General features: G+C 31.8%; 1 protein-coding gene across 2 annotated transcripts; it reads left to right on the top strand.

Annotated features, from left to right (window-relative positions):
- Positions 1–14,103: 14,103 nt before the first annotated feature.
- On the top strand, positions 14,104–18,112 carry LOC124826355 (protein kinase PVPK-1-like). Of its 2 annotated transcripts, none has more exons than XM_088116079.1 (3): positions 14,104–14,588; positions 15,244–16,316; positions 17,083–18,112. In XM_088116079.1, the coding sequence occupies exons 2-3, from the start codon at positions 15,262–15,264 to the stop codon at positions 17,918–17,920; spliced, it is 1,893 nt and encodes a 630-aa protein (XP_087972205.1). In that variant the 5' UTR covers positions 14,104–14,588; positions 15,244–15,261; the 3' UTR covers positions 17,921–18,112. The 2 variants fall into 2 exon arrangements, with proteins under 2 accessions (XP_087972205.1, XP_087972206.1); XM_088116080.1 differs by lacking the exon at positions 14,104–14,588 and adding an exon at positions 14,879–14,902.
- The last annotated feature ends 4,526 nt before the right edge of the window (positions 18,113–22,638 follow it).

Here is a 22,638-nt window from a genome sequence, read left to right as displayed (position 1 = left end):
GCGTGAAGTGCTTCTAAACATTTATGATTGTTTCCCCTTCTTCATGCAAAATATTTTGTACTCTTGAATTATAGTATTTCTTCTTGATCTTCTAAAATCATCAGTTCCTTCATGGGTGACTCTCAATATCTCCCACATTTCTTGAACATTTTTATAGGTTGAGACCGTGTAAAATTCATCAATAGTTAGAGCAAATGATATAATGTTACGAGTCTTAACATCATGTTGGGATCTTCTTCTATCTTAAGCATTCCATTGTTATCGTGGTTTGGGTTCCTACAAATTGTTAATAAATACAGTAGGAATAAAAGGACCATTTGTGACAATTTCTCAAATCTCATTATCAATAGATTCCATGAAAATTTGCATTCTCACTTTCCACAAAGCATAGTTTTCTCCAGTAAACAATGGAGGTCAATTGATAGAGGCACTCTCAACAAAGGTTTGATGTTGCCCCGTCATTTTGAATTACTATCAAAGTAAGCTTTGATACCAATTGTCAAAGCGGTGCAGCAGAATGGTTAACGTGTTCAACAAACTAAGAGAGGGGTGAATTGGTTTCTTATCGCAAACCATTTTTTTAATAATTTTCACATAAATATAAAAGTTCCTTAAAACAATTTAAACAAATTTAAAGAGTAATGAACAAAGAAAATTGCACAGGTAATTTTTATATTGATTTAGATCACACAAATCATACATCCAGTTGTTAATCTCAACTGAGAATTAACGCTTTACTAGCACAAACCAACAAATTGTTACAATCACAAAGAAAATAAACAAGTTGAAAGTTAAAACATCTCTCTTGTTACCCCAAGAGATGAAACTCACTTCCCCTACAACCCACAAGGGATGAACACCTCCTCTGAATACTTCACGAAAGATGACCACCTCCTTTGAATCTTCACAAAGGATGACCACCTTCTTTGAATTTTCACAAAGGATGAACACCTCCTTTGAATCTTCACAAAGGATGAATACCTCCTCTGAATGCTTCACGAAGGATGACATGTTTTCAACTCAGTAACAACAACATCACTCAATCACACTCCCAGTGAAAGTTCTCGTTCAATGCTAACACGTCAAGTTCTCAAAGTCATAGCACAAGGGTAACACAAACCCTAAAACACTTATCACCACACACTACAGATAAGAATTTGTAAATACACTTATTTTGTATGTTGTATATTAGAATGAGAGTCTCAATCTAATTTATAGAAATCACACTCAAAGATACCTCTAAAAATTCGTTGTCAGCTATTTAGCGTGTAATAATCGATTATCCAGATATGGTAATCGATTATGCAACAATGAATGCACAACAGTCAAAAACTTTCTTGAAAAATCTCATAATTGCTCGTGATAATCAATTGTGGCAAGTCATAATCGATTATAGATAATCGATTATCATAAGTAGTAATCAATTATCTTGAGTATAAAATGAGGTTTTCTAATTCAAAACGATTTTTAACGCAACCTAAAGTAAACAATACACAGACTCAAATATAAATCACACCCTATACATCAATATACTAAATTACATAAGCTTTAATATAAAAATAAGTCTTCATGAAGATCTTCCTGCAATAAGAGAACTTAATACTTGAGTTTGAGATATCAAAATTTATGCTCTTCAACTTTATGCTAACAAGAAGGTGGCTAGAGGAAGTCACTTACTTGGGTTGCTCTAGCCTAGGGTGAACTAATAAAAGTAGTATGACACAAAATTGGCAGCATAACAACACTCTAAATCAAAGGTTAATACAAGAGTGGGGGACACCTCTATTTATAGGCTAAGGGTGTCTCCTAATTTGTAGAAGCTAGACCTAAAAAACCTACATTGGCTAACTTGGAAAGCAAGGAGAAAATCCTCTCCATTAGGAGAAGACAAGTGGTGAAAATCCTTTCCAATGAGTGCGAGACATGTGGCCATTACCTATGGAGAATCTTCTCCATTCCTAGAGTGACATGTGGCCATTAACTAGAAGGAAAAACTCTCCAAAGAGGGGAAGACACATGGCATCGACAATCCACTCTCCTTGTCCACCAAGTTAGATGAAAACTTTGACCCTTTAGTTAACTAAGCCAAATTTGTGTCCTATTTTGGTCAACATTGGGCTTTGCCCTTTGTTGAATTGAGTCGTTAAAACCCTATTCTACTTGGCCCAAAAATACAAGGTCCAAAATAAATCCTATACTATGAGGCTAATAATACAAAGCCCAAATAAATCTAGATTACTTAGCCCAAAATATAAGGTCCAAAATTATTCTTACTCTGCTAGAATCTTCATGATGGCTCAAGATGGCCCAAGAGAGAGAGTCTAGGTTCATCTTCCATAAATGAGTCCAACTCTTCTTGAATGTGTTTCGACCACGAATGGGGGTATACCATTAAAAGATTTAGTTATTTTTTTTAAAAAAAAATTGTTTTGCTTTCACATTACGAGACATCTATTTTTTTCTGACTAACTGAATTAAAATACTTGAAATTTCCGTAATTATATATATATATATACTGAGTGTTTAATGTAACAAAGCTTAAAGCTTAAAACATGAAGAAATTGTGTATGATAGCTTTAGTATAAACCACGAGTGCATGTTTTTCGTTTGACATGCAATAGAAACCATGTATATTTCCACTACATTTGGTAAGTAACGATGAAGATAACACGATAAGTATAATAAAAAAACTTTAAGTTAACATGAACTTGAATAATATTTCTAAAGCTTAAGTCTTCACCTTTTGTCATTAAACATTTTTTTTCCAAATATCACTAGTGCAGAAATAGCATTTAACGTCAGCGTTTAATGTCTAACAAAAATAAATCCAACGTAAAAAATGACCAGTAGCAGTTTTGTAAATAAAACGTCATTATAGAAGTCGGTTAAATGAGTCCCCGACGTCAAATAAGGTATAAACGTCGGTTCCCCCAGGGTCAGATGTCAAATGGTCTACATACAGAATTCAAAAGTCACTATTTTATTGTCTTTAGACGTCGGGTATAGACTCCCGAACATCTAATTTGAATTAGACGTCGACTTCCCCCTCCACGGACGTCAAAATTGTCCGAAATATCTCATTTTAAGCGCCAACATTACTTTTTTTACGACTTAGATGTCGGCTCCCCTCCCTACAAACATAAAAAAAGTACGAAATTATCTCATTTGGGTGCCAATATTAATTTTTTTTTGCCACTTAGACGTCAACCCCCCTCCCATACATGTAAAAAAGGTGCAAAATTACCACGTTTTGGATGTCGATATTAATTTTTTTTACCACTTAGACATCGGCTAGGAAGGGGGGCCGAAGTCTTAGAGCACTTTGACGACGGCTAGAAGGGGGACCAACGTCAAATACCCTACATTTTCACCCACTCCAAAACGCGAGCACCAGTTACACGTTTTCTCTTTCGTTGCGTTCATCTTCTTCCTCTACTTTCTCTCATTCGCCATTAACGTTCAGGTAAGTATTGTTAAATATCAAGAAAGTTACCACTCTTTAAAGTAAAAAGGTTATGCAACATAGGCAGATAAGTATTGTTAAATATCAAGAAAGTTACTTGAAGGAGAGAAAAACAATTAATGCTCCATGTAGCATATTTAGGTCTTCTTAACATCCAAGCTCAATGGACAACAAAAAAATGAAAAAAAAAATAACACATTAATTTGAATTCGAAGTTATTCAATAAGCAGAAAAGATATTGCAACAATTACTTCTTCATGATTGCATTTAATGACACTTCTTGAAGAAAAAGAATAAAAATGGTCATTGTTTATTAAAGTATCTAAAAAACACTAGAAGGCGATTGAATAATGTTTTTGGAAAAATTCTTTTTGTAACCCTTTTGATATAGCACATAGTTAAGCTCTTAATGTATCTTATGGAAGCTTAGACGCTCAACTTAGTATAAGATGTAAATGATAATTGCTTTTAATGTGCTATTCATAATGCACATTGCAGAGTTTTATAAGAACTTCCTTAGTTGAAGAGTAATTGTTTAGCTCGGAGAGTTCTAGTATTTGGAAATAAAAACAAAGGTGCATATTTTTATAAGAAAAGCATTTAGGTAAGAGAAAAGATAAATGCACAGTTATTTTTATACTGGTTAATGTCTACTCTCCTCTGTAGAGGGTTCCACTATAATCTTCACAAGATTACAACTAAGTATTCTCATCACTCCTGGTATGAGTATTCCCACCACTCCTAGTATTAGTATTCCCACCACTCCTAGTACTAGACTACCACACCTAGATTTTCTTTGAGTATTCATACCACTCTTGGTACTAGACTACCACGCCTAGATTTCCCTTGAGTATTCGCACCACTTCTAGTAATAGATTACCATGCCTAGATTTCCTTTGAGTATTCGCACCACTCCTTGTACTAGACTATTGCTCCTAGATTTCCTAAACTCAAAAGAGTTCAGTTACAAGTGTTTTAATTCTCTCTATAACTGCAATCACAGATTGCTTACAAGTCGTTCAGACTATTACTCTCGCATAGAGGATTTGAATACAATATAAAGCAGTTTAAACACTTGCAGGTGTTTCTCTATTTTCTCTTTCTCTCTCTCTTACAATTAGTAATCAATAAAACAATGAAGCTTAAGATAATTTCTTTTCTTCTCTTCTATTTTTTTCTCTTCTTCTCTTTTTCTGCTCAAATATGATCTTTCTCTTGAGTTCTTTCTTTTCTTCTCTTCTGGTTAGAAATGAAGTGCCTTATTTCTTAACACCAAGAGGGGGGTGAATTAGTGATTACTAAAAACGAATGCTTTTTAAATATTTTCACAAATTATGAATGATCTTGAATCTTTCTTGCAATTGAAGTAATACGCGTATGCAATTCAAAGTAAAAGAGATAGGAAAAGAAGAACAAACACAAGGTTTTTATCCTCGTTCGGCCTCAATGCCTACATCTAATCACCCTTCCAATCAACCTTAGATTGAAGGATATTTCACTATAATGATTTGAGATTTACACCAAAGGTTTTACAGTGAACACACTCTCACAGTGTGAACACCTCTCCCACTCACAATCAAATATAGAAAGAAAACACTTGCACAAAGAACCACACGTCCTTGCTGGAGAATCCCTTTGAGACCACCTCTCAAAGTCAAGAACCCATTGTTCTTCTTCCTTTCGCACACGACTAGGGAACCACAATCCCAGATTGTAAAAACATGTTTCTAATCAATGTAGAAACACCTCTCCAGTGTAGAATATGATCAACCAATTTCGTCCACAACTTGTCTCTCAAGAATCCTTCAAGTTTCTTCCAAATCTTTGAATATTGGTTCTTGGAGCTTCTCTATAATCTGTAACACTTTTCAGATATGAAAATTTCAAATGATCAATTCAATATTCTTGTTAAAGTTCAATTTGCATTGCGTCATTATATAGTAATTTCATGACAGACGCAGATTAATCGATTACATTAGTAATGTAATCGGTTACATAAATGATAGATGTAACAAAATTACAATTCAAACATTTTTAATTGAATGCACAATTAATGTAATCGATTCGCATTTAATGTCAATAAACCTATTTAAAGTATGACCGTTAAAATAGTTAGACTAAGCTTTAAAACAGTTTTCAAATCATAACAGACTTAATTGATTACATACACAGTGTAATAGATTAAGCTCAACACTTAAGCAAATTTTGAAAACATTTTCTTTCCAAAACTCATCATAGAACATTTCAAAATGATGCATGCAAAGACGCGAGTTTTAATCGATTTAACACTTAATGTAATCGATTTAAAACTTGTTGTTTTACCAATGTTTAAAAACGTAAGTTATCTGATGAATTCAATTGATAACTATTTCACTGTAATCGATTGCATTATACAGAATTGCTTTGTGCTTGATGTTTTATCTCATAAAAACATTTTGCATGCATATAGAAGATACAAACACATTTATAATCATAGTAGTATGCAAACAAATCAACATGATAACATGTGTTAATCATTACAGAAACACATGTAAATCATCATATGTATCAAACACACAAAAAAACTCATTTATGTTGTGTCAGTAGAACATATGTGTGTTTTTACATTAAATATGTTGTCATCATCAAAAACCAAAACATCGGAGATTTTGGGTTCAACACTCATATTGCTCCCTCTAGCAACACTTTTGTATGCTTCTCAGGATAGATAACTTGTTGTAAGCTTTTCTTATTCTCTTGGCTATTCTCTTGATTTTTCTTTTGAAATCTCTTCTATAAAAAGGCTCCTTGAATAAATGTCTGTTAGACTTAGCATTTGCCTTGATTGTTGTGCTTTCTCTTTCTTTGTGTACAACAATGGTTGGATAAGTCAATTTGTCAAAGCAGGCATGTTTTTTCAGTACTTTGCTTGAAGTAGGTAGTACGTCCTTTTAGGCATGGCTTCAAGTGAAGAACATTATGTGAATATCTCTTTTGTCTCTAAGTCCACTTTTTGATATTTGATTTGAAGCTCTATGGATGTGTGTAGAATAACTTATCTACAAAGTGTAAATTGTGCATGCAGCATATAGGTCTTTTCTTATCACTTTTGTTATTTTCGAACGTTGAGCATTTAATGTCATTTAATGTTTGCTCAGAACAACAAAGTTCTTTTTGGTTTCTTATCGTTAAGGTAGCATTTTACAATTAAGCTTTTCTTTTAAAGATATCAAGCATTTAGTAAGACTTCATCGTTGGACGAAGTATTGTTTTAGCTCATGGTACAATTTAGGCAAGTAAATGATTCATTTGACCTTTATCTCTTTTTAGAAATATAGCGTTTAACTTTTTTTTATCTTTTATATTTTAGGCTTTTAATCTTTTAGTGTGTTTTGTCAAATACATCGTTTTGACATGGTTTATTTTTTGGAGTTAAACCGAATACCTTTAGGGCATGATAAGCTTTAAGTGTTTAACTTTAACTCTCTTAGACACTTTAGGCATAACATCCGTTTAACATAGTGTCTAGGTGTTTTTGACCTAGATATTTTTTCTGTTTTCTTAGAACCTAGATGGTTTCCTAAGAACCTAGATGGTTTCCTAAGAACCTAGATGGTTTCGTAAGGTTTTCTATGTTGGAAATTTAAGTTCCAAGTCTTGTGTAGATTTTCTGTGTTGGGGATTCATGTTCTAAGTCTTTTGTGTTTTCATCCTAAGTTGTCTTTAGATTATTATCTCGTTTTAATGTTATTTGGTTAAACTTCAAAATATGAGAGCATTTAGGCACATAGATGATTATGTCTTAACATTTACAAGTTCTAAAACTGGACCTTATCCTTACACTAAGAGCATTGTAAGAATATTGTTTGTGTTCATTCTACAATACTAAGAGTGATCCTAGATTTTGTATATATCAAAATATACTACCCTTTCTAGTGAGCATAAACTGTTATATTTTGATCGCTAAGACAATGTATTTATCATAAGTCAATAGTAATTTGTTAAAAGAATATTTAGAATAAGTGACTTGTTGAAAGAACACTTAAGTTGAACTAGGAGTTACTTGTTGAAAGGATACTTAATTAAATTAGGAGAAAGTTTTTGAAAGAATACTTAATTATAATGTGTTTACTAGCAAATATTTTCCACCAACCTTTTATAGTTCAAAATGATATCCAAAATTATCTTTATATTTTAGATATAATTAAAATAAATTTATATTTAAAGAAATAAATTTTCTAGTGAAAAAAAACACTTATACCTCATATATAAACTTTTTATTTTTTTATCTATTCAAATTTATCTTTATTAAAACTTTATATCTTTTATATGATCATGTTTTAGAAGTTATTCTAACTTTCATTTATTATATATCTTATTTTAATATTATATATTAAGTATTTTACTTTTTTTATTTTCTTCTTTCAAATATACTCTAAATTTTGATTTTTAATGTAATTTCATCTAAACTTTAGTAAAATTTTCGCTATTTATTTCACGTCTTATATAATGAAGTTTTCATTTTATTTTATTTTTCAAAAATATTCTTAATTTTGAATTCAAAATTAATATGATTTAAGTTTTAATAAAAAAACCTTAAAATAATTGAAATTTTATCTTTATTCATATAATTAATTGCATTACCAACTTAGTTGTTTCAAAAGAATTTGTCAATAATGAAAAATAACCTTGTGTCTGAACATAAATTAATATTATATTTTGCTATGTAACATGATAAATATTTATTTTATATAAATAAAATATTTAATAAATAAACATTTTGAATGCATAAACTATATTATAATTATAGCTATAATTATAATAAATAAATATTATTAAATATATAAATTACACTATAGATTTTTTATGGGGCAATGTTATTTTTAAATGCAGGTAACTCTTTAAAAATATTACAATTCAATTTAAAAATAAAGATGAAAAGCGTATTTAAAAAAATATAAGAATTTAAAAACATACAAACACCGTTAAAAGAAAAAGGACTACTAAAAATACTTTCGTCGAAAAGTAATTCCAATAAAAAGATTTACAGGAAAATTAAACCATAAATTATGTTTCCTAAAATATTCATTATTGTGAAATTTAATTACAAAATAGTTTATATGTTAAATTATTTTTTTTATGAATTTTAATGATATAATATATATATATATATATACTATTACACATATTAAAATATTATTTTCTTTTATTATGTAATGTAGTCTATAGATAGTTATCGGAACATATAGTAATATTCGGGAAAATAAGAGTTTTAAAAATAAAGTAGTTGAAAGAAAATAAGAGATATAATTTTAATGGGTTTAGATATTAAAAAAAAATATTATTATTATTAGTTATTAGATATTTTAAGTGACATATCGAGATATTATTATATGTAATTAGATATTATGACTAAATAATAATAATATATATTATTGATAGACTCATAATAAATTAGAATAAAATGTATTATTATAAGTGAGAAAATATTAGAGATAGAGTTCGGTGGATTCATAAATATTAAGATATATAGAAATGGATGGTTTTGTGTTTAAAAACCGTAGAAATTCTAAATCAAAGAGAGAAAACAAAGGAAGAAAGGAGATGGACGTTTAGGGAGAAGAAGAGAGAGAACAACGGGAAACTCTTAGTGTAAAGGAAGATTAGTGGTGTTTTAAGGTTGTAGATAAAGTCTTATGATTGGTCAAGGTATGTGGAAGCTTACATTTGTTTGTTTATGGTTGTATGTTATATGTGTTTTTGGTTATTTTGGATGGATAATTCTTGTTGATACATGTTTATATGGTTATGATTATGATTATATGTTGATATTGTTGGGCAATGATTTGTGTATGCATCGACATAAAATTTATGTAATATTTATGTTGGGTTTTCCTTATGAATGTATGTATGGTTTGTTGGGTTATCCCAACAAAGGGTTTAATGCTAAGGAAGAACAAAATTATGATGTTTCGGGGTTTCCATGTAAATATATGTTGTAAGTATTGGGTTATTGGGATCCCTTCTTATGTGGAGAATAGGGTTAACATATTGGACCATTGCGTCTCACTTTGCTTTAATGGATATCGGTTAGATTAGTAGAACACATTAGAGTCATTTGAAGAGAGAGAAAATCCAAGAGAAAGGAAGAGAAGAAGTAATTTCCGCATAACATATAACCTGCACTGATTTTTCGTCGTTGTGAAGTCGTTCACTGTTGGATTGGGCTGATTTTTGGACAGTGGGTTCCAGACATATGGTTCTTCATTCTGATTTTTCGGATCGTCAATTGTAGGTCTAGTTTGGGAGAAAGCATTCGTGCATCAGCAGCTCTGTTTTGGAGAATTTCATAAAATCTGCACTGGTATTTTCGTCATTGTGAAGTCATCCACCATTGGATCGAACTGATTTTTGGACAGTGGGTTGCAGACGTATGATTCTTCATTCTGTCTGCTCAGATCGTCAATCAGAGGTCAAATTTGGAAGAAAACAGTCTCACATAACGGCTCTATTTTGTAGAATTTTCATCTTCTTGGTTCTCATTTGTAAGTATTATGCTTAGTTAGTTTGGCTGATCGAAAACCCTATTTTGGTGTTTTTATCGGAGACTATTTTGCACCCTATTATTGGAGGTATAACATGTCAATGATTGTTTCTGGATGATTCAAGTGATGTATTATATGTGTTTTAGTATGTTTACATGGGTATGTGATGCTTGAATGCATGTATGATGTGTTAACTATGTTTCCACGTGATTTAGAGTTGATGTATGTATTTTTGATTTCTTGAATCATGTCCAAGATGTGTTTCGATTCGGCAATAATCGATTATCATTAGTTATAATAGATTATCTACGCGTTGATTTTGAGTGTGGTTTAGGGAATAATCGATTATTCCTTCCTGTGTGATGTTGTTCAAGAGTAGGAAGTGATCCAATGTGGTGGCGGTGATACCCTTAAAGTTAGGGTCTCTCTTTCACCTGTGTGAGGCAGGGGAAAAGGATGGGTTACGAGAAGAGCGGTAATGGTTTTCCGTGATCATTGGTTAGCTTAGTGAGAGAATCACGGTATTGAACAAATCATATGATGTGATGGTGGGTATGTTTTAAGTATGATTTTATGGATATACTTAGTTAATTTGGGGTTGTACCTTTCCTCTTTCGAGGGGTAGAAAGATATTCACCTTTCCTCTTGTGAGGGAGTAGAAAGGTAGTGACCTTTCCTCTTTTAAGGGGGTAGAAAGGTGGATCTCTTCATCTTCAAAAGGCGGTGGAAGAGATGGGTCTCTTCGTCCATGAGGGTAGTGGAAGAGATGGGTCTCTTCGTCCATGATAGGCGGTGGAAGGGATAGGTTCAAGTGCTGCTCGTTTCTCTTTCAAGGGGGTACAAAGGTAGTCACATTTCCTCTTGCGGGAGGGTAGAAAGGTGGATCTCTTCATCTTTAATTGGCGATGAAAGAGATAAGTCTCTTCATCCTGAAGGGGTGGTGGAAGGGACTATGATTCGAGTGTTGCTCTTTCCTCTTGCGAGGGGGTAGAAAGGGATGAAGGTCTCGTCCGAAGGGTTTTGACTCGTGTTAAGTTTAGTGTTAGGGTAAGGGAACAAGGGAGACAGGTCCAAAGCTGCGGTGGAGGACTAGTAAAATCATCTTGTTTTGATAAACAGGAATCATACGTGAAGTATGGAAGTTGACATACATTTATAATGATGGTTGAATAGGCACGAGTTGCCTTAAATTGGTATATGATGCAGAGCTAATGGGTTGAACATGATTTCGTTTAAGGGAATGAAGGTGTGGTTACCGCATTGGTTGTTATAGTTTTATTATAAATTGATGTTGTTTGGTGTGATGGAATTGTAATAAGGACTTAACTATTGTGATATAAATGTTATATTGGTGATTTGATGTTTATTTTGGTATTATTCTGAATGCATTGATCAATTTATGATAATGTTGTAAGGAGATCTAAATCTCTAAGGTTGTGATATTAGATGTTGTATATTTCCTAGATCACATTATTTGGTTTAAATGGTGGGATTTTTTGTGGTGTAACTCATGCATGAAGGGTATAGTGTTTTACCGGTGTAGGTGTGGTACTTGGGGTGTGTTGCTTTGATTTTACTCATGGGTGGTTTGGGTAGTAACAAATCAATTATCTTAAGTGATAATTGATTATCACAATGCATTTTAATGAAATATGGCGAATTTGATCAAGAATGGACGTGAACCAAGCCTGAGGAGTTGTGGAAAATGATGATAATCAGAGATTGAGGTTAATGGTTATGTTTAGGGTCAGTTTGACTTGTGGTTGAGAGTGGAACATGAGTGAGTGTTGGGATGTACCTGAGTATGTGATTGATGAGCGTGAGAGTGAAGGATAAGTCTACTCGTTGTACCTCGTAAATCCTGGTTCTATCTGCGGATAGGTGCTTTCTTTTGTCTTGTGTGCACTGGAAGGAGATGATCTACAGGGGAGGCTACATATACCTTGTAGGGGAGGCTATAGGTAGATTGTAGGAGAGACTACAGTTGGTGAGGTAGGGTACATGAGTGAGATGGACTCTTGCATAATGGTATTGTGGTACGCTGATGCTCGTGGTGTTGTTCATGATTTGGATAATCATGATGGTCGTGTATCTATGATGATGATCATGATACTTGAGATGCTCCAAGTTTTTATGTTGATAGTGGTGTTACTATAATGGTTATAGTAAGTAGTGAGCATGGGTGTTAACGAGTGGATAGACCAACGGTCTATGTGTGAGATGTTAGTGATGACATCAAGGGTAAGAGATCAAGGATCGATGATTGAAGTTCAAGGATCGAATATCGAGGATCGAGTAATTCAGTATGATTGAAAGTTTTTATGTTAGAGGATTAAGAATCCTATTGTTGTTACTACTATGTATATGGTGTTTGATTATGGTTGATATAATCAGAAGGTATGTATCTTGTTGTGTGTTTGATTATGGTTGATATAATCAGAAGGTATGTATCTTGTGTATTTGATTATGGTTGATAAATCAGTATTTATGTTTCTTTGTTATGATTGTTTTATCGGTAGCTAACCCCATACATGTTTGTATTTATGTGTTTGTGAATGAAATTATTGGCAATGATAGTATAATGCATTATACGTGAGCAAAAATGTTACCTATGTTCTAGAGGCGTGATTGACTCGAGAGAGGATGGGAATAACCTTGGGATTCATTCAAAGGTATTTTGTTTTACAAGTTAAGACAATATAATTGAAGTATTTCCTTCGTTATTTTATTATTCAAAATAATGTAATTGAATAAGGTTTTCTTTAAGTACGTTTTTATGTTATGATAAATTTTGAATTTTATGGATTTTTAATAACCTGTGACATCCCAGAAATCGATGTGTTACACATATAATGTAGTCTCAGTACACTTCCTAGAATCATAACCAAAAAAGAAAAGAAAATCCTTTCTCTTTTAAGAAAATTATTATTTAGTTAAATATTGTGCTTAGGCTTTTCAAAATGTGAGATACGAACAAGTACTTCGACACATTAATATTGATTTCGTTTATGGACAATATAGCATAAACCATCATTAAATACGTTTTAAAAGTTTGTATCTAGAGATGTTTGACTTGTATGATGACTACATGAAGTGGTCTGCCTGATTACTTGTTAATCTATCATAACAATAGTGTATTGACTATTGTATAATTTAATACACTATGATCAAACTGACTTATAAAATATAAATAGATCACTGAATTTAAGATTAAACTCGTCTAAGTAAGAATTCACAAATCACAAATGTAAAAATATCATATTATAAATAATATAATTATTAAAATATTTTATCCATATTTTCATTAAGTATACTTAATATTTTGTTGATAATACTGAGTTAAAGTGTAAGAATGTCCTAAGAAAGAAAAAAACAAGTATTTTAAAGAACAAAACTTAAATAAAGTTCTACAATTGAAGTATTTGCATATAGTTTTTTACTTTTTAACAACCCATACTATTAGCCTAATATCACAAGAATATTATGTAAAATATTATTCACTTCAAATTTAATCTATTTCACAAAATCGTTTAGTATAATAACTGAAGTGAAGGTATTTATTATTCATTAAAAATATTAGAAAACGATTTTATCCGAATTTATAATTAATATCCGTTGATAATAACACTACCTACCACTTTACAGAACACTCAAGCGAGAAAAAAAAAGCATGAAAAACATATACAGCAAACAAGAAAGAAAAACAACCTCAAAAAGTTGAGAGCAACAGAATATAGCGTTATGTATTTTTTATTACTTAATTTGAATAAATTATAATTTTTTAAGTTATTACCACTTATCAGTTATATAATATATTATATTGAAACAGTAATATAAAATGCATTTCCATTGATATCACATCAATAATTATTCTTATCATAGAACGTTATTAAATAAATGTAGCCAAAAAAAAGAATTGAACGCTTTGAAAATCTGTAACTTATACAAAAATTAAAGCCAATAACTTTTTAAAATTAAGAGATCTTAGTAAATCATAATATTTATAAAAATTAAAAGCATATCAGAACCAATGAAAAAATTGGGAAGAAGTGCCTCTTAAGTTGAGAATGAAAGTTTCTCATGCCAGTTCCAACCACAGTGTATGCTCAAAAAAATGCATTAAATATTGAGAAAACAAGAACAAGAAACTAGACAAGGTTGGGTTTCTTTTAGAGGGAACACATACATAGCCATTAAGATAAGGAACTGCGCTCAATTATTTTAATTGGTTAGCTTTGCTTGTGAGGTTGGCTTCGTTTTCTGCAATTCCCACTCCACAAAGCCACGCCCTGCATCACCCCCAAAAAACTAACAGAAAAGCAAAAAAGAAAAGAAAAAGAAAAACCAAAAACTTAAAACAACATATTATTATTAATATCGCTGTAATTATTGTTACAGTTTTCATTTGTCTTGTCCCTTTATTTTTCGATTGGATCTGAGGCTCTTCAGAGTTGCAGAAAGGCACACCAAAGTTGCTTCACTTTCTTGGAGTGTAGTTTCGCTTTGTTCAGAGCAAACTCACACAGAGCTTGTGAAATCCACAGCCATGGAAGAAGGTTTCTTACTATGCAATTTCATTGCTGTTTTTCTGCTTTGATCAGGTATGCATGTTGTTGTCCATTATTTGTTTATTTATTTCCTCTACTCATGCCCTTTTGTTGCCTTCCTTTATTGGGTGGCTTTAAATCACTGTTCCTGTAGTGTAACAAAAGAAAAGGCTGAAGGTGGCTTCTAATGGATACAAAAACAAAAACTTTAACTTGGGTGCTGTTACAAGTTAATGCATTTTTGCAATCAAAAGTAAAGGGGTTGTTAGTTTTGCGAAGTTATGGTTTTGGTTTCTGTGGTGTTGATCAAGGAGGAACAAGATTTCTTGGTGATTTTGTGAAAGAAATTTTGATATCTGAAAGCCTTTGTGAGTTTCCTTGATGCTTTTCTTTCTTTTGGGTTGAAAGACTGAATTTGATTTGATGCTTTGCGTTTAGGTTCAGCCGTTTTCTTTCTAATGGATTCCGTTCAGTTGGGTGGTGTTCGAGTATGTGTATCTAAAACAGGCCTCTTGGAAAGTTTCTAATGCTTTTCTTTATCTAGTCGTTTGAATATCACTCTGCATCATTTTAATTTTCCTTCTATTTTCGACCTGTGTTATTTCTTTAAAGTAAGAAAGTGGTATAAGGAATTTTTGGTTGTTTATGTTTCTATGCCTTTTAAATGAGTAAATCTCAGTAATTCACTGCGTTGAGTTGGATTTTGCAGCTCATCAAGGATTTCTTAATGGGTTCACCTGTTAATGGATTGGATTCTTTAGCAGAAGTTCAGAATTCAGTTTCTGTGGCAGATCATGATCCTCCTTCAACATCAGGGATTCCCCGGCCATCTCGGCCGCCGTTAAGCACATCCAGAAATCGTGGGGCTTCATCCAGTCAGCATAATAACTATGGAATGAAGACCATCCACCACCAAAAGCATTCATATCAGGAGGCTGACAGCGTAGAGCGAGATGAAATGCAGAATATGGAGAAGCAGCACTATAACACAAATGGGAAATCTGAGTATGTGAGCCTCAATAAAGCTGTTGAAAGTTGTTTAGGAAAGAATATCTCCAAAATGGAAACTAAATTAAGTATCAAGCAACAGTTAAATGCTTCCAAGAATTGTGATTCGTCAAAAGGTGTTGTTGATGGAACAAAGAGCAACTGCCAATCAGAGATTACCTTTTGTCCAAGTCCTCAGAATAGTTTCTATTCAGAAGCCAAGGAAAGTTTTGGCAACACTGGAGTCAGTGAATGTGTTAGTGTTGATAAGTCAGTTGAAAGTGGAGAAGTTACTAATTCCTGTGAATTTAACGAGAGCAGGAAGACCAGCATCTGTAGAGGAAGCACTGGAAGCGACGTTAGTGATGAGAGCAGCACTAGTAGTCTGAGCAGTGCTTTATACAAGCCCCACAAGGCAAATGACATAAGATGGGAAGCAATTCAAGCCATTCGAGCCCGTGATGGGGTGTTGGAAATGAGACATTTCAGGTTATTGAAGAAATTGGGATGTGGAGACATAGGAAGTGTATATCTAGCTGAACTAAGTGGCACTAGGACTTGTTTTGCAATGAAAGTAATGAACAAAACTGAGTTGGCAAGTCGCAAGAAGCTTGTTAGGTCTCAGACAGAGAGAGAGATACTGCAGTCTCTAGATCATCCATTTCTACCCACATTGTATACACACTTTGAGACAGAGACATTCTCCTGCTTGGTAATGGAGTTTTGCCCTGGTGGGGACTTGCATGCACTCAGGCAAAGACAACCTGGGAAGTATTTTTCTGAGATTGCTGCCAGGTTAGCCATTTCATTTTTCCTTGCTTGCCCCATCAGTTCTATCGACATACAACATGCAGAGGCATTAGATAACTGTATTTTCCTTCCTTGGAGTCATGGAATCAAGTGTTCTATCTGTAGGGCCAGAATAGAAACTGTATCATTTTAGAAAATATCTGTCTTTCTCTACAAGAATAAGGGAACCTGACTGAGATTTTTATCATATAAAGCTGAACTGTCACAAAACACTGTAGTTACTATCCATTGCTGCTCAAGGACCATGAGAAAATCCTTATATTTACCAAAACATGGCCCAAGAATTCTAAGTAGCCAAGCTTTATTCTTTTCCACTCCCTTTATTGTTTTAAAACCTTCCAAGCTTTTTTCAAGTCTCTTATGGATGTCTGCCAAAAATGGTAAAAATACGCTTGCTCGCTGCACACTGGACCGTTTCTTTTTCTGCCTGCATAATTACCTTTCCTTTACTACTTCCACCTTTTCCCACAATCAAGTTTCAATCTCTATTTTCTTGACACTTCTAACTTCAATGGTTGTGATTATTACCTGACTTGCCTTTCTCTTATATATTTTTTAGAGTTATCTTTCTATGTCATAGAATGTAAAAATTCTGTTTTTCATTTTTCTTTGAGAATAACTAACATTGATTTTCTGTCATCGACATCAGATGGCAATTCATTTGGTCTCTCTGGTGTTATCAATTTCTCCAACCTGTGTCCTATTAGATGAAACGAATAAAGTTGTCATTTGATTAATATGTACCGTGCAGGTTTTACGTGGCAGAAGTTCTCCTTGCGTTGGAGTACTTGCACATGCTTGGAGTGATCTACAGAGATCTGAAACCTGAGAATGTGTTGGTGAGAGAAGATGGACATATAATGCTTTCAGATTTTGATCTCTCTCTAAGGTGTGCTGTGAGTCCAACACTGGTGAAATCATCAAACTCTACCTTGGAGACAAAAAGCTCTGGATACTGCATGCAGCCTGCGTGCATTGAGCCAACTTGTGTAATTCAGCCAGACTGCATTCAACCATCATGTTTCACACCACGATTTCTCTCGGGAAAATCCAAGAAAGAAAAAAAGTTGAAGCCAAAGAATGATGTGCAGAATCAGGTGACCCCTCTTCCCGAGCTCATTGCCGAGCCCACCAATGCTAGATCAATGTCCTTTGTGGGAACACACGAGTACCTGGCACCTGAAATCATCAAAGGTGAAGGACACGGCAGTGCTGTAGACTGGTGGACATTTGGGATATTCTTGTATGAGCTCCTGTTCGGAAGAACGCCGTTCAAAGGTCCGGCGAACCGTGCAACGCTGTTTAATGTTGTTGGACAGCCCTTAAAATTTCCAGAATCTCCCTCTGTGAGCTTTGCTGCCAGGGACTTGATCAGAGGTTTACTTGTGAAAGAACCTCAGAATCGCCTTGCTTACAGACGTGGAGCAACAGAAATAAAACAACATCCATTTTTTCATAATGTTAACTGGGCACTGATCCGATGTGCAAATCCCCCAGAGGTTCCAAGACAAGCCATGAAAGCACTTGCAGCTGAAAAGCTTCCTGGAGTGAAGCCTTCTGGTAATTATTTAGATATTGATTTCTTTTGATCTTATTGTCTGTTTTCTCATTTGAACTAATTTCCATCTTTCATTTCTGTTGTTTTTCCCCTTGCTTCTTTCCTTTGTATAAAAATCATGCAACTCTTTCATCTACATTCATTCTCGCTTGTAATTGTCCATCATAAACTGTCCTAAGAACCTCCCAAATGCATGAAAATTCAACAACAAAGTTTCTGCTCACTTATTTACTTCTATTTTCTTAACATTTTTCATCATGCCCAATTTTTCAAAGTGAAAACACACTTAAAAACACTAGAATAAATTTCAAAATCAAAACCTAAGTTCATCCTATATTACAACATTCATCTTAAAAAATTCTCAATCTTATAACAGAGTGCTACAATACGTTTAAAAAAACAATAAATCTTGATAAGATATATTTTTAATAATTTTGATATTATATTAAAAAAAATAGCTTTTAAGATTAGTTTAACTTTACAAAACTATTTTGTAAAAAATAAGATTGCACCTCCTTATATATTTGTTATATTTAATTTATGTGAATCTCCAACAATTTACTCACTTCATTCTCATATTTTAATTTCTTTTATCAGACCCAACTTACAAAAGTAAAGCTTACTTAAAATTTAAATTATCGCTAATAAGGGCATGTTATTATTTTCAAATTTGAATAAATTGTTTAATAATAATCTCCTTCATTGAAAGAATATAAAAATAAAATGATTGTGTATAAAAATTATTTCATGACTAAATTGGAAGGATTAATGGGATTTCTAGTAATCAGTGATACATCATCAGATTATAGTCCAATTTCTGAACGAAACTCTGGATTCAGTCAAAGATGAGGGGGTGACAGATTAAATGTGCCACGGAATTTATGGTCTAGAACGTGATGATTCTTTCACGGTAAGTGTGTTTAAGAATCACAAGGTACATTTCATGTATACGGACTCCTATTCATGTAAGGATATAAATGTGAGAAAGCGATAGATACAGAAATAATAATTTCGAAGATTTGTTTTACTATTTTTTGTGTACCATAGAAAAGGATTGATCTGCTGATTTTGACTTGACCAAGTTGAGCCCAGGGATAATCTATTTGGAAAAGGAGAATTATTTTGCTTTAAATAGTACAAGGTCAATGAGAGTGTATATCATTATTATTAAATAGGGCTGAGAAAAACATCATAACCTAATCCAAAGAAACTTAACTAAATTTGAATAAACAAATAATATTGAATGTAAAAAGTTAAATAATGAATAATTATGGTCATATTTAAATAATAGATTAAAATTTTATGGATATATGATTAAACTCGAATTTATGTGTTAATATTTATAAATTTTTAAATATGTTTTAGATTTTAAATTTTATTTTTTAGAATGATATTATCTGAATAAATAGTAAAATTATACATGTTATTCTTTTAGTTAAAAATTCATTATATACATTTATTTAAAATAAAAATTATTTTTTGCATAAATTTGCAATCTAGAAATACAGATTGAATTAACCCATAATTTGAATTTAACTAATTTGATAAATTAAATAATTGAATATAAATTTTTAAATATTAAATTCATATTATACATTAAATTAGATCTTTTGATTCAAGCCGACATACTCACTCGTAAATGAAAACATGTTAGTGAGGAAAGCGTTCAATTTTCTTTTACTAATAAAAAGATAAATTATAAATTACTATAATAATTATTGTAAAAAGATATCATTAAAGTTACTAAAAAATATCTATAAAAAATTACAGAAATAAATCAATTTTATTAATCTTTATAATTTTATTGTGTATTTTTTTTCTGACATTTATTAGTGGTACAGGTAAAGAAAATATATACACATAAAGTCTTATTATACCAAGAAATTCATAGTATAACTTTAGAGAATCTTGTAATTAAACTAAATTTTGATAGTTTTTTTATGTAAATCTATCATACTTCTTTTCGTCTACAATCCCAACGAAGAAAGCTTTTTAAGAATAATGACTTTGATTTAAAGGAGAGTTTAGTACAAGGAAATTTCATATTTTTTTCTCAGAAATCTGAAGTTGAAAATTTCTTCTATCAATTTTGGTTTATTTTTAAATAACATTTTCAGAAAATAACACTGTTTAAAAAAGAAATATTTACATTTCTTACAAAATTGTTTCCAATTGAGAATGGTGAGGATTAAAAGAGTTTTGGGCTAAAATTTTTACCTAAATATTTACAAAGCTTTCATAAATGTATAAGAACCATAATGTATAATGTCTTATTCTTTAATTTCTGTACAGAACAATGAAGAAGAAACTTTGCTATCAAATGTCATGTGCAAAAAAACCTCAATTTAAACTCATCATGATGTCAATAATGTGATTTGATGAACTTACCAAACACCCAATGAGTTCTTGGCACATGCATAATAAATAAAGGTGTTTGAACAACTAATTAAATGAGTTCTTTGTATTTAGTCCAACTTTATCAATATAGTGTGTATAATAAAATAACGCCACATGGTTCTATGAATTTGAGAATAACTAGACCAAGAGTAATTATAATGGTTCAAATTTTATCTATAAATTACATAATGGAAAACTGAATTTAAAATTGAAGGGATTGAAAGTAATATAAGAAAGAGGATCACGTCATTGCAAAATGAATGTTGAAATAGAATGAAAAAAATGGACTAAGAATTGAAACCGGTGAGACAAGAAAGAAAAGAAAGATTACTAAGAAATGAGAATATCCGGAATTGCATGGACCCATGACCATGTGTCAAGAATCATGTGTCTTGTCCCCATGATAAGGACCTCATTCAATGTCTTGCCTTAGATAAATAAGATTATTCAGATTATGCACATATGTTTCTATTCATTTTATTTCTTTCCCTAAGATGAATAAAAAAATTGGATGACCCAAATAAAAATTTGACTAGGTGACTTTACTTATACTTTTATCAATCTTTTGATAATGTATATTTTTTTTGAAAAAATAGTTAATTATTTATTTTTAGCATAGAAAAGTATTTAAAAAATTATTTTGTTTAGAAAAGTTAGAATATGGTATGAATTTACTTTTAATATCTTACCAGCATATATATATATATATATAAACATACAAATACTATTAAATGCATTGATGTACTGACAAATAAATATTTTAATATTCAATATATAAATCATAGGTCCAATTAAAAAAACAAACACACAATAAATATATATATATATATATATATATATATATATATATATATATATATATATATATATATATAAATTTGTACTTAGTGACTTAAAGTGTGATTAAGGTTATAGTATAAGTATACTTATTTCATGTACTAAAAATTCAGTATCCATGGAGGTATTCAACCTTCTCATAATAAAAAAAATCTTAATCATTACTTTTAACGGTGGCTTTAAACTGATGACTCATTTTCTAAACTCACAGGCACATGAGTTGAAAAGAAGTGAGTTTAATGTGAAAGCAAGGAAGAAGATGAAGGCTCATTGTGTGTAATGGTGGTGAATAAATGCTCTTACAAGATACTAGGTCAACTCTTAAGAAAAAGTCTAGAGTGATCTCAATAAAGTTTGTATACTATATTTATGAATAAATTTACAAGAGGGTTGTTCTTCTATTAATAAGAACAAAAGAGAGATAGATGTCTCCAAAAGAAGAGGAAAATTCAAACAATCAAATTTGAATTTTGGAGTCAAAATAAAACATGCTTCTAATGTGATATTTATAATCATGTTGTGCCATTTAACCATTGATGCATATTCAATTGAATATATTATTCATATATTCAAATATCTTCATCTTCTTTTATCTAAAAGTACTTTATATAACAATAAGAGTGTATTATTTCTTGTGAATTATTAATTCTTTCCTTTTTATCCATTCATAAATTTGAATTTCAAACTTCATACCACTGTAGCTTTAATCTTCTTAATATTCTCCTATGGTCTTTAATTTGTAGAGTCTTTTACTTACTCGTGATTATTTGTTAATCATATGATAGTATCTCTAATTCTCAATAAGAGATAATTTCTTTTATATTTCTATTCAAATAGATATTCAATCAACCTTTATATTCTTCAAATGTATCTTCAATCAAAATTTTTACTAGAATATCTTCAATCAATGTTGAGCCTTTGAATACTTGATTTGTAATCTTCTTAATACCCTGTTGTGCTTGGATTGACTCGTGTAACGCTTCTGTTTTGACTCATCTACTACTTGCAGGAGTCTAGTACCTTGTCATATTATATTGACTCCTTTGGTAAATGTGTTTGTCTATTGAGTTCAACTGAGTTTTCACTATTTTAGTCATGTTGTGCTTGGGTTGACTCATTTAACGCTTTTGTTTTGATTCATCTACTGCTTGTGGGAGTATAGTGCTTTATCATATTATGTTGACTCCTTTGGTCAATTTATTTGTCTATTGAGTTAAACGAAGTTTACATAATTTTGAGTTGTCTGGTAACATACATACACAAACACACACAGAGACATACATACACACGCATAGACACACATACATAGACACAAACACAAACACACACAGACAAACATACACAGACACAAATACACAGAAACACACACACACAGACACAGAGACACAGATACACGCACACACACACACACACACACATAGAGAGAAAGACATATGCACAGACACACACACAAACATACACACAGGCACACACACAAACACACACAAACACACACACAAACACACACACACACAC

This window comes from Vigna umbellata, chromosome 5 (genome assembly GCF_029865625.1).
Source record: "Vigna umbellata cultivar VRB3 chromosome 5, Vumbellata_1.0, whole genome shotgun sequence".
Classification (NCBI taxonomy): domain Eukaryota; kingdom Viridiplantae; phylum Streptophyta; class Magnoliopsida; order Fabales; family Fabaceae; genus Vigna; species Vigna umbellata.
This window is presented reverse-complemented; position numbering and strand designations above follow the sequence as displayed.